Here is a 16343-nt window from a genome sequence, read left to right on the forward strand (position 1 = left end):
AAATCAAGATAATGCTTGACAATAACTACATCCAAAGGTATTTTCTGTTATAATAGGCTTGCTTTCGGGATCACATCATCACCAGCAATTTTCCAGCGGACCATAGACCAGGTCCTTCAGGGTCTTCCAAATGTGCACTGCTACCTGGACAACATCCTAATTACTGGCCAGGTCCGGGTTCAACACCTGAAGAACTTGAATGCAGTTCTGGGGTGCTTGAAAGAATTCGGATTACGTGTAGAGAAAGAAAAATGTGAATTCTTCATAATTGATGCCGATGGCCTACACAAATCTCCTGCAAAGGTCAGGGCAATCACGGAAGCTCCTGCACCAACTGACGTGAGTCAACTTCGTTTCTGGGGTTTGTTAATTATTACAGTAGATTAATTCCTAACTTGTCGTCTATCCTTGTCTGTCCACTGAATGCTCTTCTGTGTAAAGGGACGCCATGGCGTTGGACACCAGAATGCGCAACAGCTTTCAAAGATGCTAAAGAACAAGTGCCATCTCAAAGTGTGCTGACCCATTATGACCCACAGCTTCCCAAATGATTGGCATGCGATGCATCCCTCTATGGGGTAGGTAGTGTCATTTCCCATATCCTTCCAAATGGTCCACTGCACCAACAACTCCAGGAATGTTTGCAATTGCATGAAAACCAACTTTGGTTTCATGTAATGCATCCTTGGAAATTCTATATATGTTGCTGCAGGGCGATGCAATGCTTTAGGAACAGCATGCACACATTTAGATACGGCAGCTTTGATTAGTCCGTGGACATTGCCAACACTCTGTAGAAACCCACCTGTGGCATAAAATCAGAGGGTTGTCAGTAACTGCACCATAGGGCTAATGCTTTTCCTGAGCTATGAGGCTTCGTAAAAGTCCATATGTACCAGCATATATTACACGGCTAAAAATTACACAGCAAAACGGCTACCCTTTTATCTTGCTCGATCTCGTTCGCCTCTACGAAGTGCTCGAGTCTTTCCACATAGGTCATCCATTGTTCCACGTTCTCGTCGAACGCATTTATGTGTCCGATATATCTGAATCCAGCCACGTCGTTAGCACTCTTATAACACTCTCTCGCGGCCGGACTTTTCCCGTCCTCCACGCACAGTCAATACCATGGCAGGAACAACGTAGTTAATATAAAATCCCACCTTCATTGCCAATAATGTTATGTTGTGTTGTGGGTTCCTTTAGACAACCCTTCGAGGACACACACACCGTTTCGCTATTGAAACCATATTGCTTTACTAAGGCATCTGCATTGGTGTACAGACAGAAAGCACACAACGGGGCAGCACAGCGCCCAACAGTGGCACGGATGACAAACACCAGTATAGTCCATGGAGACTACATACATCACATGTGGGATGTTTGACATCACTCTCACCTGTTCCTTCATTCTGAGAAGATGAGAGTATCTTCAGACCCAGGAGAGTCTGGGTCCTCTACCAGCACAGGGACTGAGGTGGATATATTATGGTGATCCCTGTACCTCAGTACAGCTGGATCGGTACCACCCACAGCCTGAACACACCAGAGATCTTCTCATGTGTTATTGATCCTGTAATGTATGGATGACACACTGCTGTTTACAGGGCACCTCCCACAGGTGTCCAACATATGACTGATTCAATCATAGAGAGGACAAACAGTCAGTGGATGAAGAGATTTCACGCTGAAACAGCTTAATCCCCAATTTAACATGTCTACAACGGTCAAAGGTCACAACCATTTAAGATTACATAGAATATTGAGCAAGACACACGTCCCCTCAATCACTGGGCCCCTCACACACGTCCCCTCACACACTGTACACTTGATGTCTAGGTCTGATTGAGGTGTGAAACCACCTGTGTTTTCCTCACAAATGCTCCTGCTTACACGTCCTCTCAAGATCACCACAGTCACTTTAGACACTAAACTGAAGGAAGAGACACAGAGAAAGAACCAAAATCAAACATGTTAAATGTTCTTCTCACAGACCCAAGACAGCCCAAATAATTTAGTCTCTGTAACAAATGTATGAATACAGTCTTCACATCTGCCTTACACCATTTGTTTAATTAATTTCAGGTCGAAGTCAAACCAGTTTGTGTGGTATATTAGTGTGTGACGGTGAGGAAGCAACAGAAGAATAGAGCAGCAAAGGGTTTAATGTCCATTACTGCAAACATAAAACATTACGGAAAGCAAACATAAAACATGACGGCAAGCAAGCATAAACCAATACAGCAAGCAAACATAAAATGGTTCCCAAACCAGTTTGTGTGATATATTAGTGTGTGACGGTGAGGAAGCAGCAGTAAGCTGGAGCAACAAATGGTTTAATGTCCATTACTGCAAACATAAAACATTAGGGCAAGAAAACATAAAACTTTTCCTAAAGAACTTATCGTTGCTTAACCTACATTTTTTTTATTTATGAGTACAATGAAAATTAAAATCATGATTTCATAATAATGTAAATATTTACTTGCTGCACTCCTATTTAATGAATAAATATTAAAACCAAAGTTGAGTTAGCGGACGTTTCCCTGATTCAGGAACTTGATAGTAAACTGGCGCCATATGGTGGAGAAATCACACTTTTTCAACTCCTTTATTTCTTTACAAAAGCTCCTCCTCCCTGTGAACACCTGCCTGTTTGAGAAGGTAAATCTGGGAGTGACACACTAGTCTGAAAAAATTGGCCGCATTGTTAGAGCCTGTTGAAACCGGAAGTCAAGGCACCCTGGAGAAAAGAAGGAGCAAAGTCATGGTAGTTCACGAATGCAGCGATCACATAAAGTTAGTGATGAGATGGATGCAGCAGAAGCTGATGAATGTGCCTTTTCATTGTACAGTTTGAAAAGCACTGGTGTGACGGGCAGGGTGAGCAACTAAAAAGGAAGCGATCACGCCAAGTCTCAGGGAAATAGGATGGTTTAATAAAAAGTTTGCAAACCAAAAACCCGTGCATGGTTCCAGATTAAGGAAATAATAACCAGCAGTCAACTGGTACAAAGACAAGACATATATAGACGAACAAACGACCCTCAGGTGAGACGGATCACGGGTCCCGCCCACCTGAGGGACGAACATCACGTGACCAAAAACAGGACCGCTGCCGCTGTAACCGGGGGCGACCGGTAAGGGCCCCCCCCACAACGTGACAATTATTATATAAGTACAGCAGCGTCTCCTACCATGGCGCACACTCCTCCTCCTTCAGCGCCATCCTGTTCTGCTCTGACATCATTCGTAGTGCAGCTCAGTCTTGATGCTTTCTGTTGCAGCAATAATGCTGTTCACAAATGTTGCCAGTCTGTAATGCACTCTATTCAAGTCCTTGCGGATGTTGCCCACTCCGTACATTGGTAACAGTGTCGGGGCAGGCCCCAGCACTGTCCCGCCTATGACCACCAGAGGGCGCTCACAATCTACGTCACGTAGACGCAATCAGCGAAGATGACGTTCAGCTGCCTTGCTCCCTTCTTAGGGAGGCTTGCTGCTGTGTCTCTTCGCTAAGTTGTTTGTGTTCTCTCGAGCAGCCGGTAACTCTTTTTGGGTATGCTTCTCATGGTTTTTTGCTCTCTCTCTCTCTCTCTCTCTCTCTCTCTCTCTCTCTCTCTCTCTCTCTCTCTCTCTCTCTCTCTCTCTTCTGTCGCTGCTATTTCAGGTGTGTTCACTTCTGCGCCCTTTTGGGTCTATCTCAAGTTTTCCCCCCGCTGTATTTTTCTCTAGTTTCTCTTTCAGATCGTTTAGGGAAGTTTTTGTTTTTTCGCCGTTTAGATTGGTGAGCCGGTTCTTCCCCTGGCGGTTTTTGTTTCCTTTTTGTAATTTACCTCACGTTGACATATTCCGCATTTCATTTGTTTGCGCGCTGTATTTTCGTAGGCTACTTTCTGAACATTGAGTTACTTCCACGTCTGTTTTTTGTTTTCTTCTGTTTGTAGTTTTCCTTCGTGCTTCCTTCACGAAGATGTTTTTCTTTTCTCTCTTTTCCCGCGATCGTTTTGGCGGTGGTCTCAGTTTTTCATTATGTTTGTGGTTTTGGTGTTTGGGTTTGTTACAGCCCTACGCGGTGTATGCACGTTCGCGTGCCGCCGCATAACAAAAACAGTATTTCTATAAATCGCTGGAACTCTTTGGTCAGTCGGTACTCCTCGGGAACAGTTTGCAGATTGGCCCTCGGAAACCTTCTCCTTTTAGGAGGATTGTAAGTGGTGATCACCTTCAGATGTGCCTCTACTGCCACCAGTGCACATCTTCCTCTTTGCGTTCATGGCAGAAATAAATACAACTGACTTCCGCACCACCACTACCAGTCCGGAACCCACGGCTTACAGTCCGTATTAAAAAATGGTCCAGCTTCCGCTAAGTGAGGGTAATTCCATCTTTTCAGGTTCAGTGAATTGACACACTGCTCGCCACTTAACCCCCTCTGGGACGGTGCTACGCCTTTTGTGTAGACACAATCCTCACCCCCACCAGCTTTTCCCACGCACTCAATTTGGCTCTCACTGTCAGGGCTCCTGCCGTTACTATCGTTTCTATAAACACACAAAGGGAAACGGGTCTTGGCCCCAGGCCACACTACCTTAGGGTTGCGTTACCTCTGGCTTGTGCTTTTCACTTCCTCCTTCTCCTGCGCAATCCACCAAACTGCTGTAGCTAATCCTGCAATGGTGGCAATTCCTATTATCACAGAAGCCACTTGCCGGCAGATGACCCGACTTCTGGATCTCTTCTTCCCAGAAGTCCGCAGTGCCTGCCGTGGACCCATGTAGCTCGTCCTGTCACCTTCACAGCCGTCTGGGTCACCAGGAGGACTTGAAAATGCCCTCTCTACACCTCGGGTTGTTCCACCTTGCTCTGCTGAAGTACTTTATAACCACCCTGTCACACCCAGCTCTGCCCTCCTTCCCAGTCTCATGTCACATGCCCTAACCCCGCCTTGTTTTTCAGTTTCTTTGGTTTCCCTTCTGTTTATCACGTCCCTGTTCTCAAGTGTTTGCACCTGCATCTCGTTCTCCTCCCTGTTTCAATGTATTTAATCCCTTCTGTTTTATCCCCTCATTGTCTGTCATTGTGTTTGTACGCTGATCTCGCCATGCCTACTTACCTATTCTCCTTCGCTTCCCCAGTATTCTGGTTTGGTTAATTCTGTTTAGTCTTCCTTATGTTCCTTGCCGTGTTTTCTCCTTGCCCGTGATATTTTTTCCTCTGTCCTCTTTGTCTGTTGTCATGGTCTGTATTCCCTATTCTCTTGCTGTTTATGCTCTTTCTGTCATTCCACTCTACTGATAAAGGTGTTCTGTGTTTAGTTACTGTGTTCGTGTTGTGAACCCAGATTCCCGCGTTCAGTACTCCTCAGTGTTTAAACTTTATGTTTTACTCTGTTCTGTTATTTCTGTTGGCTATATTGGAGTATTCTTTCGTAGTTGCTTGTATGTCCATTATCGCGATTTGGAGTATGTCTCTGGTAGCATGTTAATGTTGTTGTGCTGGCAGTGTGTTGCTTAGTTGCCGTATCGTTTTGTTTATGTTCCCTTTATTGTACATACCCCTTCTACCTGGTTGTTCTTCTTGGTTCTGTTCTGTGTTTCTTTCATTTAATAAATTATTTAAAAACTTGCGTCACACCCGCCCCTCCATACGTTACACACCCACCCTCCATACGTTGCACACCCGCCCCTCCATACGTCGCACACCCACCCCCCATACGTTACACACCCACTCTCCACACGTTACACACCCGCCCCTCCACACGTTACACACCCGCCCCTCCACACGTTACACACCCGCCCTCTATACGTTACACACCCGCCCCTCCATACGTTACACACCCGCCCCTCCATACGTTACACACCCGCCCCTCCATACGTTACACACCCGCCCCTCCATACGTTACACACCCGCCCTCCATACGTTACACACCCGCCCTCCATACGTTACACACCCGCCCCTCCATACGTTACACACCCGCCCCTCCATACGTTACACACCCGCCCCTCCATACGTTACACACCAACTCTCCATACGTTACACACCCACTCTCCATACGTTGCACCCCCACTCTCCACACGTTACACACCCGCCCCTCCATACGTTACACACCCACTCTCCACACGTTACACACCCACTCTCCACACGTTACACACCCGCCCCTCCACACGTTACACACCCGCTCTCCATACGTTGCACACCCGCCCCTCCATACGTTGCACACCCGCCCCTCCATACGTTACACACCCACCCCTCCATACGTTACACACCCGCCCTCCATACGTTACACACCCACTCTCCACACGTTACACACCCGCCCCTCCATACGTTACACACCCGCCCCTCCACACGTTACACACCCACTCTCCACACGTTACACACCCGCCCCTCCATACGTTACACACCCGCCCCTCCATACGTTACACACCCACTCTCCACACGTTACACACCAGCCCCTCCACACGTTACACACCCTCCCCTCCACACGTTACACACCCGCTCTCCATACGTTGCACACCCGCCCCTCCATACGTTACACACCCACCCCTCCATACGTTACACACCCGCCCTCCATACGTTACACACCCACTCTCCACACGTTACACACCCGCCCCTCCATACGTTACACACCCGCCCCTCCATACGTTACACACCCGCCCCTCCATACGTTACACACCCGCCCCTCCACACGTTACACACCCACTCTCCACACGTTACACACCCACCCCTCCATACGTTACACACCCACTCTCCATACGTTACACACCCACCCCTCCATACGTTACACACCCACTCTCCACACGTTACACACCCGCCCCTCCACACGTTACACACCCGCCCCTCCATACGTTACACACCCGCCCCTCCATACGTTACACACCCACTCTCCACACGTTACACACCCACTCTCCATACGTTACACACCCGCCCCTCCATACGTTACACACCCGCCCCTTTATACGTTAAACACCCACTCTCCATACGTTACACACCCACTCTCCGGGCTGGATGTCGTGCAGCGGGCCAGTGGCTGGATCAGAAAGTGCTTCTCTAAGGTGCTTGTGGTTATATATATAAATATAGGAATATAAGAATAAATTCTGAACTCTTTGGAAAATTGAGCACGGGCACACGTCACCTGTCTGGAACACGTCACCTGTCTGGAACACGTCACCTGTCTGGAACACGTCTTCACTCCCGCCTTCTCCCTGTCTAGTCCCCTTGACCCAAAGGGTGACCTCAAACTTCCTCATTTAGTCGCATGCTATGTTTAAAAATACTACTCTGAGAAAGCAGAGTTTCAGCATGTTCTATAACAACCTGCTCTCATCTGTGAAGAGCACAGGGTGCCAATAGACAATCTGTCAGTCTTGGTGTTCTCTGGTAAATGCCAGTTGCCAGAAAACGTTTTTGCTTTAGAAAGATTGGATTTGGTGCCAATAAGTAGAACTTCAGTTTTTTCACCATTTAATTTGAGAAAATTAAAAGTGAGCCAGGTTTTAATTTCAGCGAAGCAGTCAGTAAGGTGAATAAGTAAGTGAGGGAAAACAGTAAGTGGGCTTACATGAGAAGTAGAGCTGGGTGTCATCAGCATAACAGTGAAAATTGATATTATAATTCCACAATTATGTGGTATAATGAGAGAGAGAGAGAATAGTTCTCTAATGGCTATGGGAGAATTATTTTGTGTAAAAATAACATACTTGTTATGTTTCACACTGCAGGGGATGTGGTATTATGCAAAACTAAAAATGTCAGTTACACACGTCACACTATAAAATTGGACACTGCTAAACGTGAGAGAGAGAGAGAGAGAGAGAGAGAGAGAGAGAGAGAGAGAGAACTAGGAAGCAGTGTGTTTCCAGAGCTCCACACCTGTTTGAGTCTCTTGATTAAAGATGCTGGTGTGTGTGTTTCTCCTCTACTGTGGACTACAGGTGACTGCAGGTGAGTTCTACATGTGTATCTGTGTGTGTCTTCATGCTGTGTGTGTGTAGCACTGCTGTGTGTACGATAGAGGACATGGAGACAACCCCAGCACCTGGGTTTAGTTACTAGTGTTTGATATTGACCTGTCCTCTGGGTTTAGTTACTAGTGTTTGATATTGACCTGTCCTCTGAGTTTAGTTACTAGTGTTTGATATTGACCTGTACTCTGGGTTTAGTTATTAGTGTTTGATATTGATCTGTCCTCTGGGTTTAGTTACTAGTGTTTGATATTGACCTGTACTCTGGGTTTAGTTACTAGTGTTTGATATTGACCTGTACTCTGGGTTTAGTTACTAGTGTTTGATATTGACCTGTCCTCTGGGTTTAGTTACTAGTGTTTGATATTGACCTGTCCTCTGGGTTTAGTTACTAGTGTTTGATATTGACCTGTCCTCTGGGTTTAGTTACTAGTGTTTGTTTTTGGTAGGTCTTACTCTCTCTCTCTTAGTGAGTATGTATGTGTGTGTATGTATGTATATGTGTATGTATGTATGTGTGTATTTGTGTATTTGAACATGTTACTAGTCGGGTCTATGAGGTTCTTCTCATTTTACAAAAGACATTAAGAGAATGTTTATAGAAACATTAGATAACACAAGAGATTTGATATGAGGAATATCAAGGAGGCGGAGCCAGTGCTCCAGGTACAGAGTGGGTGTGGTTCATGGCCACACCCACAACCCTGTGTTGTGTGTGGGGTATTTAGTGTGTGCAGGTTCTCCTCACACTGTTCTCTCTACATTATTTCCTGCAGCAGGAAGGTTGTCATGGTGATGTGTTCATCTCTGTGATACTCTGATGAACATCTGTATGTATTTACACCACTATGTGAACGTGTGTTGTGGTGTCTCTGTTCTGTGTGTGTGTGTGTGTGTGTGTGTGTGTGTGTGTGTCTCCACTATGTGAACGTGTGTTGTGGTGTCTCTGTTCTGTGTGTGTGTGTGTGTGTGTGTGTGTGTGTTCTGTGTGTGTGTGTGTTCTGTGTGTTTGTGTGTGTGTGTGTGTGTGTGTGTGTGTGTGTGTGTGTGTGTGTGTGTGTGTGTTTGTGTGTGTTCATTCCTCCTCTTGTCTCATGTGTTAAACTGATCTCATGATCATCTGTAGATTCATCCTGGTCTTCCTCCTCCACACAGTGGATCTTCTCAGCTCTCCTTGTTCATTACAAACCTTCACAAAGTGTGTGTGTGTGTGTGTCTCCACTATGTGAACGTGTGTTGTGGTGTCTCTGTTCTGTGTGTGTGTGTGTGTGTGTGTGTGTGTGTGTGTGTGTGTGTTCTGTGTGTGTGTGTGTTCTGTGTGTTTGTGTGTGTGTGTGTGTGTGTGTGTGTGTGTGTGTGTGTGCGTGTGTTTGTGTGTGTTCATTCCTCCTCTTGTCTCATGTGTTAAACTGATCTCATGATCATCTGTAGATTCATCCTGGTCTTCCTCCTCCACACAGTGGATCTTCTCAGCTCTCCTTGTTCATTACAAACCTTCACAAAGTTCTTCACTGGGACACACTGTCCTTGCTGGATGTTGTTGTGGTGTCTGTTTGTCTTCACATCGTGAGAGACGTCTGATCTTCACACACCCCCGTCATTCTTTACGAACTTTCTGTCAGTTTGTTACTTCCTGATAGTTTTTGATACATCGACTGTGTCCATAACAGACCAGACTGTGTCCCTAACAGACCAGACTGTGTCACTAACAGACCAGACTCCATGTTCTTCATTCTGCTCTGTGTTCTTATCTTGTCTGGTTCAGTCTGTTCCAGGATCAGTTCCTCCTCCACTCACAGAACAGTGCATTAGAGATCACTGAATGAAGTAATGAATGTGTCTGTTTGTCTTCACATCGTGAGTGATGTCTGATCTCCACACACCCTCGTCCTTCTTTACGCACTTTCTGTCAGTTTGTTACTTCCTGATAGTTTTTGATACATCGACTGTGTCCATAACAGACCAGACTGTGTCCCTAACAGACCAGACTGTGTCCCCAACAGACCAGACTGTGTCCCCAACAGACCAGACTGTGTCCCCAACAGACCAGACTGTGTCCCCAACAGACCAGACTGTGTCTCTAACAGACCAGACTGTGTCCCTAACAGACCAGACTCCATGTTCTTCATTCTGCTCTGTGTTCTTATCTTGTCTGGTTCAGTCTGTTCCAGGATCAGTTCCTCCTCCACTCACAGAACAGTGCATTAGAGATCACTGAATGAAGTAATTAATGTGTGGTACACTGCAGGTAGAAGGTGATGATGGTTTTATTGCACTGTGTCTTCTACAGGTTGCACCAGGATGGATTCTCAAGAATTCTTTGTCAGTCGTTCTCCAGGAGAGTCTGTACTGCTGTCCTGTCGTTGTCCAGACAACCATGACATCATCAAATGGACCGTTGGATCTTCACTTCAGTCTACAGATCGCACTGTGGTGTCTAATGAGGCAGGACGCTACAGGGGCAGAGTCTCCATATTTGATCAAACACCCTCCAGTAACTTCTCTCTGCTCATCTCAAACCTCAGTGAAGAAGACAATGAACAGTACTGGTGTGGAGAGTCTACTTATATCAGACTAATTGTTAGAGGTGAGTCACTCACATCCCAGTTCCTGCAGTGTGTAGAGGCAGTTTGGAAGTGTTCAGATGGTTTATTTTAGTGGTCAAGAGTCTAAGGACACATGCTGGAAAGGTTTTTCTGTTTGTCAACTGAACATTAAAACAAACTGCACAAAAACACAAAATGACAATGTAGGCAAGTCAAGGCAAGTTTATTTCTACAGCACCTTTCATACACACTGGAGACTCAAAGTGGTTCACACACAAAAGAAAGAAGCTCATTAGGACGGAGCTCCATCATGTTGTGAAGGTCACTGCAGTGAGGAGGCAGGAGCAGCAGGTGGAGAGAGTGGAGCTGTTACGTCTTTAATGTCCAGAACAACAGAGAAGCACCTACACAGATCACCAAACTAAAGGAAGACGCTAGACGCTACAGTAAGGGCTCCCAGCACAGAGCTAAACAGACACTAGACTGGGCTGCTGGAGGAGAGAAGGAGACACGTTCAGGGTGCAGCAGACTGGCTCTCTCAGGACAGACTGGAGGATTCACACCACTGAACGGAGGGACCTGTAGACATTTATAGACTGATACATGAGAAACAGGAGAGTTAGATGATAGGGAGGTGTGTCAGTGGGTGGAGACTGTGAGTGGGGGCGTGTCCTTGTGTAGGTGTGTCAGTGGGTGGAGACTGTGAGTGGGGGTGTGTCCTTGTGTAGGTGTGTCAGTGGGTGGAGACTGTGAGTGGGGGTGTGTCCTTGTGTGGGTGTGTCAGTAAGTGGGGACTGTGAGTGGGGGCGTGTCCTTGTGTAGGTGTGTCAGTGGGTGGAGACTGTGAGCGGGGGCGTGTCCTTGTGTAGGTGTGTCAGTAGGTGGGGACTGTGAGTGGGGGCGTGTCCTTGTGTAGGTGTGTCAGTAGGTGGGGACTGTGAGCAGGGGCGTGTCCTTGTGTAGGTGTGTCAGTAGGTGGGGACTGTGAGCAGGGGCGTGTCCTTGTGTAGGTGTGTCAGTAGGTGGGGACTGTGAGTGGGGGCGTGTCCTTGTGTAGGTGTGTTTGGGAGTGGGTGTGTCCCCTGTGCTCTGGGACCAGCCTATCATGACAACTGCCAACAAAATATAACACACAAGATAAGATAAGATAAGATAAGATAAGATAAGATAATCCTATATTCATCCCGCCACGGGGAAATTTGCAATGTAACAGCAGTGGAGAGGAAGGAACAGAGAAAGGAAGTATTAAAAAAATATATAAGATAAAAATTTAAAACTGAATCTATATGTATAAAGGTTTACAAAACATAATGAAACTAAAAAATATAATTTGAATTTAGAGATATTGCACATAGCCGTATTGATTGCACATTATTCTGCATGTGGTAGCAATGTTAAACATTAACTACAGTCTATTGAGTGCACTACAGTCTGCTCTGGCCCTTCCTGTAGAGAGCAGCTGTGTTGTCAGTCCAGTCCAGCTTGTTGTTAAGGTGGACACCAAGTTATTTGTAGGACCTCACAATCTCTATGTCTGTGCCCTGGATGTTTACAGGAACAGGATGAGAGTGTTTAGTCCGGCAGAAATCCACCACCAGTTCTTTAGTTTTGCCTGCATTGATCTGCAGGCAGTTCTTCTGGCACCATGTCACAAAGTCCTGCGTCAGTCCTCTGTACTCCCCGTCATCTCCATCACTGATGAGGCCAACGATAGCAGGGTGGGTGTGGGAGTGGGGGGGGGGGGGGCAGGGTGGGTGTGGGAGAGGGGGGAGAGCAGGGTGGGTGTGGGAGAGGGGGGAGGGCAGCGTGCTGGTAGTGCCAGACAGGGAGAATCCAGCAGTGGTGTTTGTGTAGTGAGGGGAGCAGGAGAATGATCAAACCTATTGAAGAAGAGATTGAGATCATTCACCCACTTCTGGTCCCCCACTGTGAGTCAGACTTCTTGTGACCTGAAGTAGTGTTGAGATTATTCCAGACTCCACTGTGAGTCAGACTTCTTGTGACCTGAAGTAGTGTTGAGACTATTTCAGACTCCACTGTGAGTCAGACTTCTTGTGACCTGAAGTAGTGTTGAGACTATTCCAGACTCCACTGTGAGTCAGACTTCTTGTGACCTGAAGTAGTGTTGAGACTATTCCAGACTCCACTGTGAGTCAGACTTCTTGTGACCTGAAGTAGTGTTGAGACTATTCCAGACTCCACTGTGAGTCAGACTTCTTGTGACCTGAAGTAGTGTTGAGATTATTCCAGACTCCACTGTGAGTCAGACTTCTTGAGACCTGAAGTAGTGTTGAGACTATTCCAGACTCCACTGTGAGTCAGACTTCTTGAGACCTGAAGTAGTGTTGAGACTATTCCAGACTCCACTGGGAGTCAGACTTCTTGTGACCTGAAGTAGTGTTGAGACTATTCCAGACTCCACTGTGAATCAGACTTCTTGTGACCTGAAGTAGTGTTGAGACTATTCCAGACTCCACTGTGAGTCAGACTTCTTGTGACCTGAAGTAGTGTTGAGACTATTCCAGACTCCACTGTGAGTCAGACTTCTTGTGACCTGAAGTAGTGTTGAGACTATTCCAGACTCCACTGTGAGTCAGACTTCTTGTGAGCTGAAGTAGTGTTGAGACTATTCCAGACTCCACTGTGAGTCAGACTTCTTGAGACCTGAAGTAGTGTTGAGACTATTCCAGACTCCACTGGGAGTCAGACTTCTTGTGACCTGAAGTAGTGTTGAGACTATTCCAGACTCCACTGTGAGTCAGACTTCTTGAGACCTGAAGTAGTGTTGAGACTATTCCAGACTCCACTGTGAGTCAGACTTCTTGAGACCTGAAGTAGTGTTGAGACTATTCCAGACTCCACTGTGAGTCAGACTTCTTGTGACCTGAAGTAGTGTTGAGACTATTCCAGACTCCACTGTGAGTCAGACTTCTTGTGACCTGAAGTAGTGTTGAGACTATTCCAGACTCCACTGTGAGTCAGACTTCTTGTGACCTGAAGTAGTGTTGAGACTATTCCAGACTCCACTAATGTTGTTCTGCTGCAGTTGGTCCTCCATCTTCCTCCTGTAGTTTTTTCCCTCTCTGATCTTCCTCCTCAGTTCCTTCTGCACAGACTTCATCTCCTCCTTGTCACCTGATCTAAAAACCCTCTTCTTCTCCTTCAGGAGAGCCTTTATATCAGGGTTAATCCAGGGTATGTTGTTGGAGAAACACAGCACAGTCCTGGTGGATACAGTGTTTCCACACAGAAGTTGACATAGTCCGTTATGCAGTGTGTGAGGCCCTCAATGTCGTCCCAGTGAGGAACACACAGTTCCTCCCACAGTATTGTGCTAAAACAGTCCTTCAGAGCCTCTTCAGCCTCTGTAGTCCATTTCTTCACTGTGAAGCACAGCTGGCTCTCTGTGTACGAGGGGTTTGTACACAGGCAGGAGATGAACCAGGTTGTGATCTGATCTTCCCAGGGGAAGGACCCAAAGAGGACACACTTCTTTATAACTGTACATAGTTTTAAGGTAATTTTAATGGGATCAAAAGTCACTCGTATGCATACTAGTAAAGTTTGTTTCACGTTCACATATTCTTAATTCATTCTTCAATATCTTTGACAGTATTAGCAAAAGTGCCAGAATATGAAAATTCTTATTTCTGGCAACTAAGACAAACATCTACAACTTTGTTTACGTCAGGAATAGACGTATTTTAAATAGCAGACAACAAGTTATTTTAAATGTGCAACTTTCACCACTGCAACGTCTAAGGCACCGTCTACAAATTACCTTAACACGGACGCAAGGGGCGGTCGTGAAGGCCCCAGAGCACTACATACTCTGTTTTTTTTAATAATTTCAATAGCTTTTAAAAGGTCCTTCATAAGACCACCAAACAAGTTGTATTACATAAAGTGCATGGTGTATGGCAACCTACAACTTTTTTTTCTTTAATGGATCGCGACTTAATGACAATGAGAAAAAGTGGGTCCCGGGCTGAGACCAGTTGAGAACCCCTGAACTAGACACACTGGTCCTACTGATTTATAGACCAGTGATAACTAGACACACTGGTCCTACTGATTTATAGACCAGTAATAACACCTTGAAGTCTCTCCTGAATTGTACACGTAGCCAGTGTAAGATCTTAAGAATGAGGGTGATGTGATAACTTCGTTGTAATGTAAAAAAATTAAAAGGAAATGTTAAATGCTAAAGATTTAAAATATGAACATACATGACTGAAATAACAAAACAAACATGACTGTAATATCTGTCAACATACAATGTTTTTGTAAATGCATGAAGCATTGCTGAAAATTAAGGAGAGACATTTAAAGAAATTCTTTCTCCCACTCTCTCTCATTCTCTCTATCCCTCTCCAATTCTCTCTATTCCTCTCTCATTCTCTATCCCCCTCTTACTCTCTCCTCTCTCTCTCTCTCTCTCTCTCTCTCTCTCTCTCTCTCTCTCTCTCTCTCTCTCTCTCTCTCTCTCTCTCTCTCTCTCTCCAGGCTGCAGTCTATCAGAGAATAAGCAGCATGTTGAGGTCAGTAGATCTCCAGGAGAGTCTGTGTTCCTGTCCTGCTCCTGCACTGATATGAGTGGATGGTGGAGTGGAGAGTTGATTGGAGAGTGGAGAGTGAAGTGGAGATCACCACACCATGAAGATCTCCACTCTACTCAACTCAGTCCCCACTACAGTGGCAGAGTTCAGATGTTTAATGAGGAATCTCCAGGAAATCTCTCTCTGCTGATCTCAGACCTGACTGAAGAGGATAGTGGATTATATTCATGCTGGATTAATCACAATCAACACAGGAACTTCACTCTCACAGTTACAGGTACACTGATGAATTTTGTTACAGCTGCACAAATATATATGTAACAGGGTGACAGAAGCAGCTGACACAGGTTGTGACAAATCCATTTTAATCTCAAAGTCCATTATAGACACAGCACAGATTAAACGTGTAAAGTCTCTGAAAGTCACATAACACTCTGTGAAGGGCAGATGGAACACACAGCACTGTGTGGATGGACCTGTGGGTGACAGTGATGTGAAACAAGTGATAATGACCTAATAACTGGGGGTTTGTGATGGAGTGAGTGTACTGGAGGTGGGGTGTGTGGAAGTGACCTACCCTGCCAATATTATACAATTTACAGTGAGAGGATAAGCAAAGAAATAATATCTTGAGTCTGTGACATTTCTGTAAAGCAAAACTGAAGCATTTATTGTAATTTAAATCAGGCTAGGGTCAAAACCAGAACAAGAACAAAACCAGGGAGCATAACAAAACAGTTAAAAACCATGGGTGAGTTTCTCAAAACGTTCTTAGCGCTAAGTACTTCGTAACCTCGTTCTTACGTACGAGGTAAAGAAGTACTTAGCGCTAAGAACGTTTTGGGAAACTCACCCCAGTATGAGATCAAAACCAGTCTAATACCAAAACCAGTCTAAGATCAAAACCAGGAAGTAAAATGGTACACAGAGACCAGTACATGTGGATAATAACAGACAGGCAACATGGAGAAACCATGAAGTACACTTGGAGAACTGGAGACAACTCATCACAGGGAATCAAGTTCTCCTTCATCCTGCTTCTAGTTAAAAACATCTAAAGAGGCTTCATGTGTGTCAGTGTGTGTTTGTGTGGGCCAGTGCTCTATCTGGACTGTGTAGCAGCTGTTAATCACCGTCTGAATTCTTCAGATCACACACACTGTGTGTGAACACTGATGTGTGAACACTGATTATCAAACGTGATATTAGAATCAAACTTCATTGTGTTTTATAATGGAGCAATTGCCCCTTCACAAGACCTCACATTA

At 45.6% G+C, this 16343-nt stretch overlaps 1 protein-coding gene across 3 annotated transcripts in view; it reads left to right on the top strand.

Moving 5' to 3' along the window:
* The window catches only part of LOC143486767 (CD276 antigen homolog), a 39593-nt gene that overhangs the window by 16308 nt on the left and 6942 nt on the right, over nt 1-16343 (top strand). The window contains exons 4-7 of one of the 3 annotated variants that reach the window (XM_076986189.1): nt 57-339; nt 442-578; nt 10261-10557; nt 15023-15352. In XM_076986189.1, the coding sequence (XP_076842304.1) occupies nt 548-578; nt 10261-10557; nt 15023-15352 (658 nt within the window). In that variant the 5' untranslated portion in view covers nt 57-339; nt 442-547. Of the gene's footprint in view, nt 1-56; nt 340-441; nt 579-7824; nt 7951-10260; nt 10558-10727; nt 10963-15022; nt 15353-16343 lie in introns of those variants that run through there. The other 2 variants (XM_076986188.1, XM_076986190.1) reach the window with 2 other exon arrangements.

The sequence above is a fragment of the Brachyhypopomus gauderio genome, unplaced genomic scaffold (assembly GCF_052324685.1).
Source record: "Brachyhypopomus gauderio isolate BG-103 unplaced genomic scaffold, BGAUD_0.2 sc45, whole genome shotgun sequence".
Classification (NCBI taxonomy): domain Eukaryota; kingdom Metazoa; phylum Chordata; class Actinopteri; order Gymnotiformes; family Hypopomidae; genus Brachyhypopomus; species Brachyhypopomus gauderio.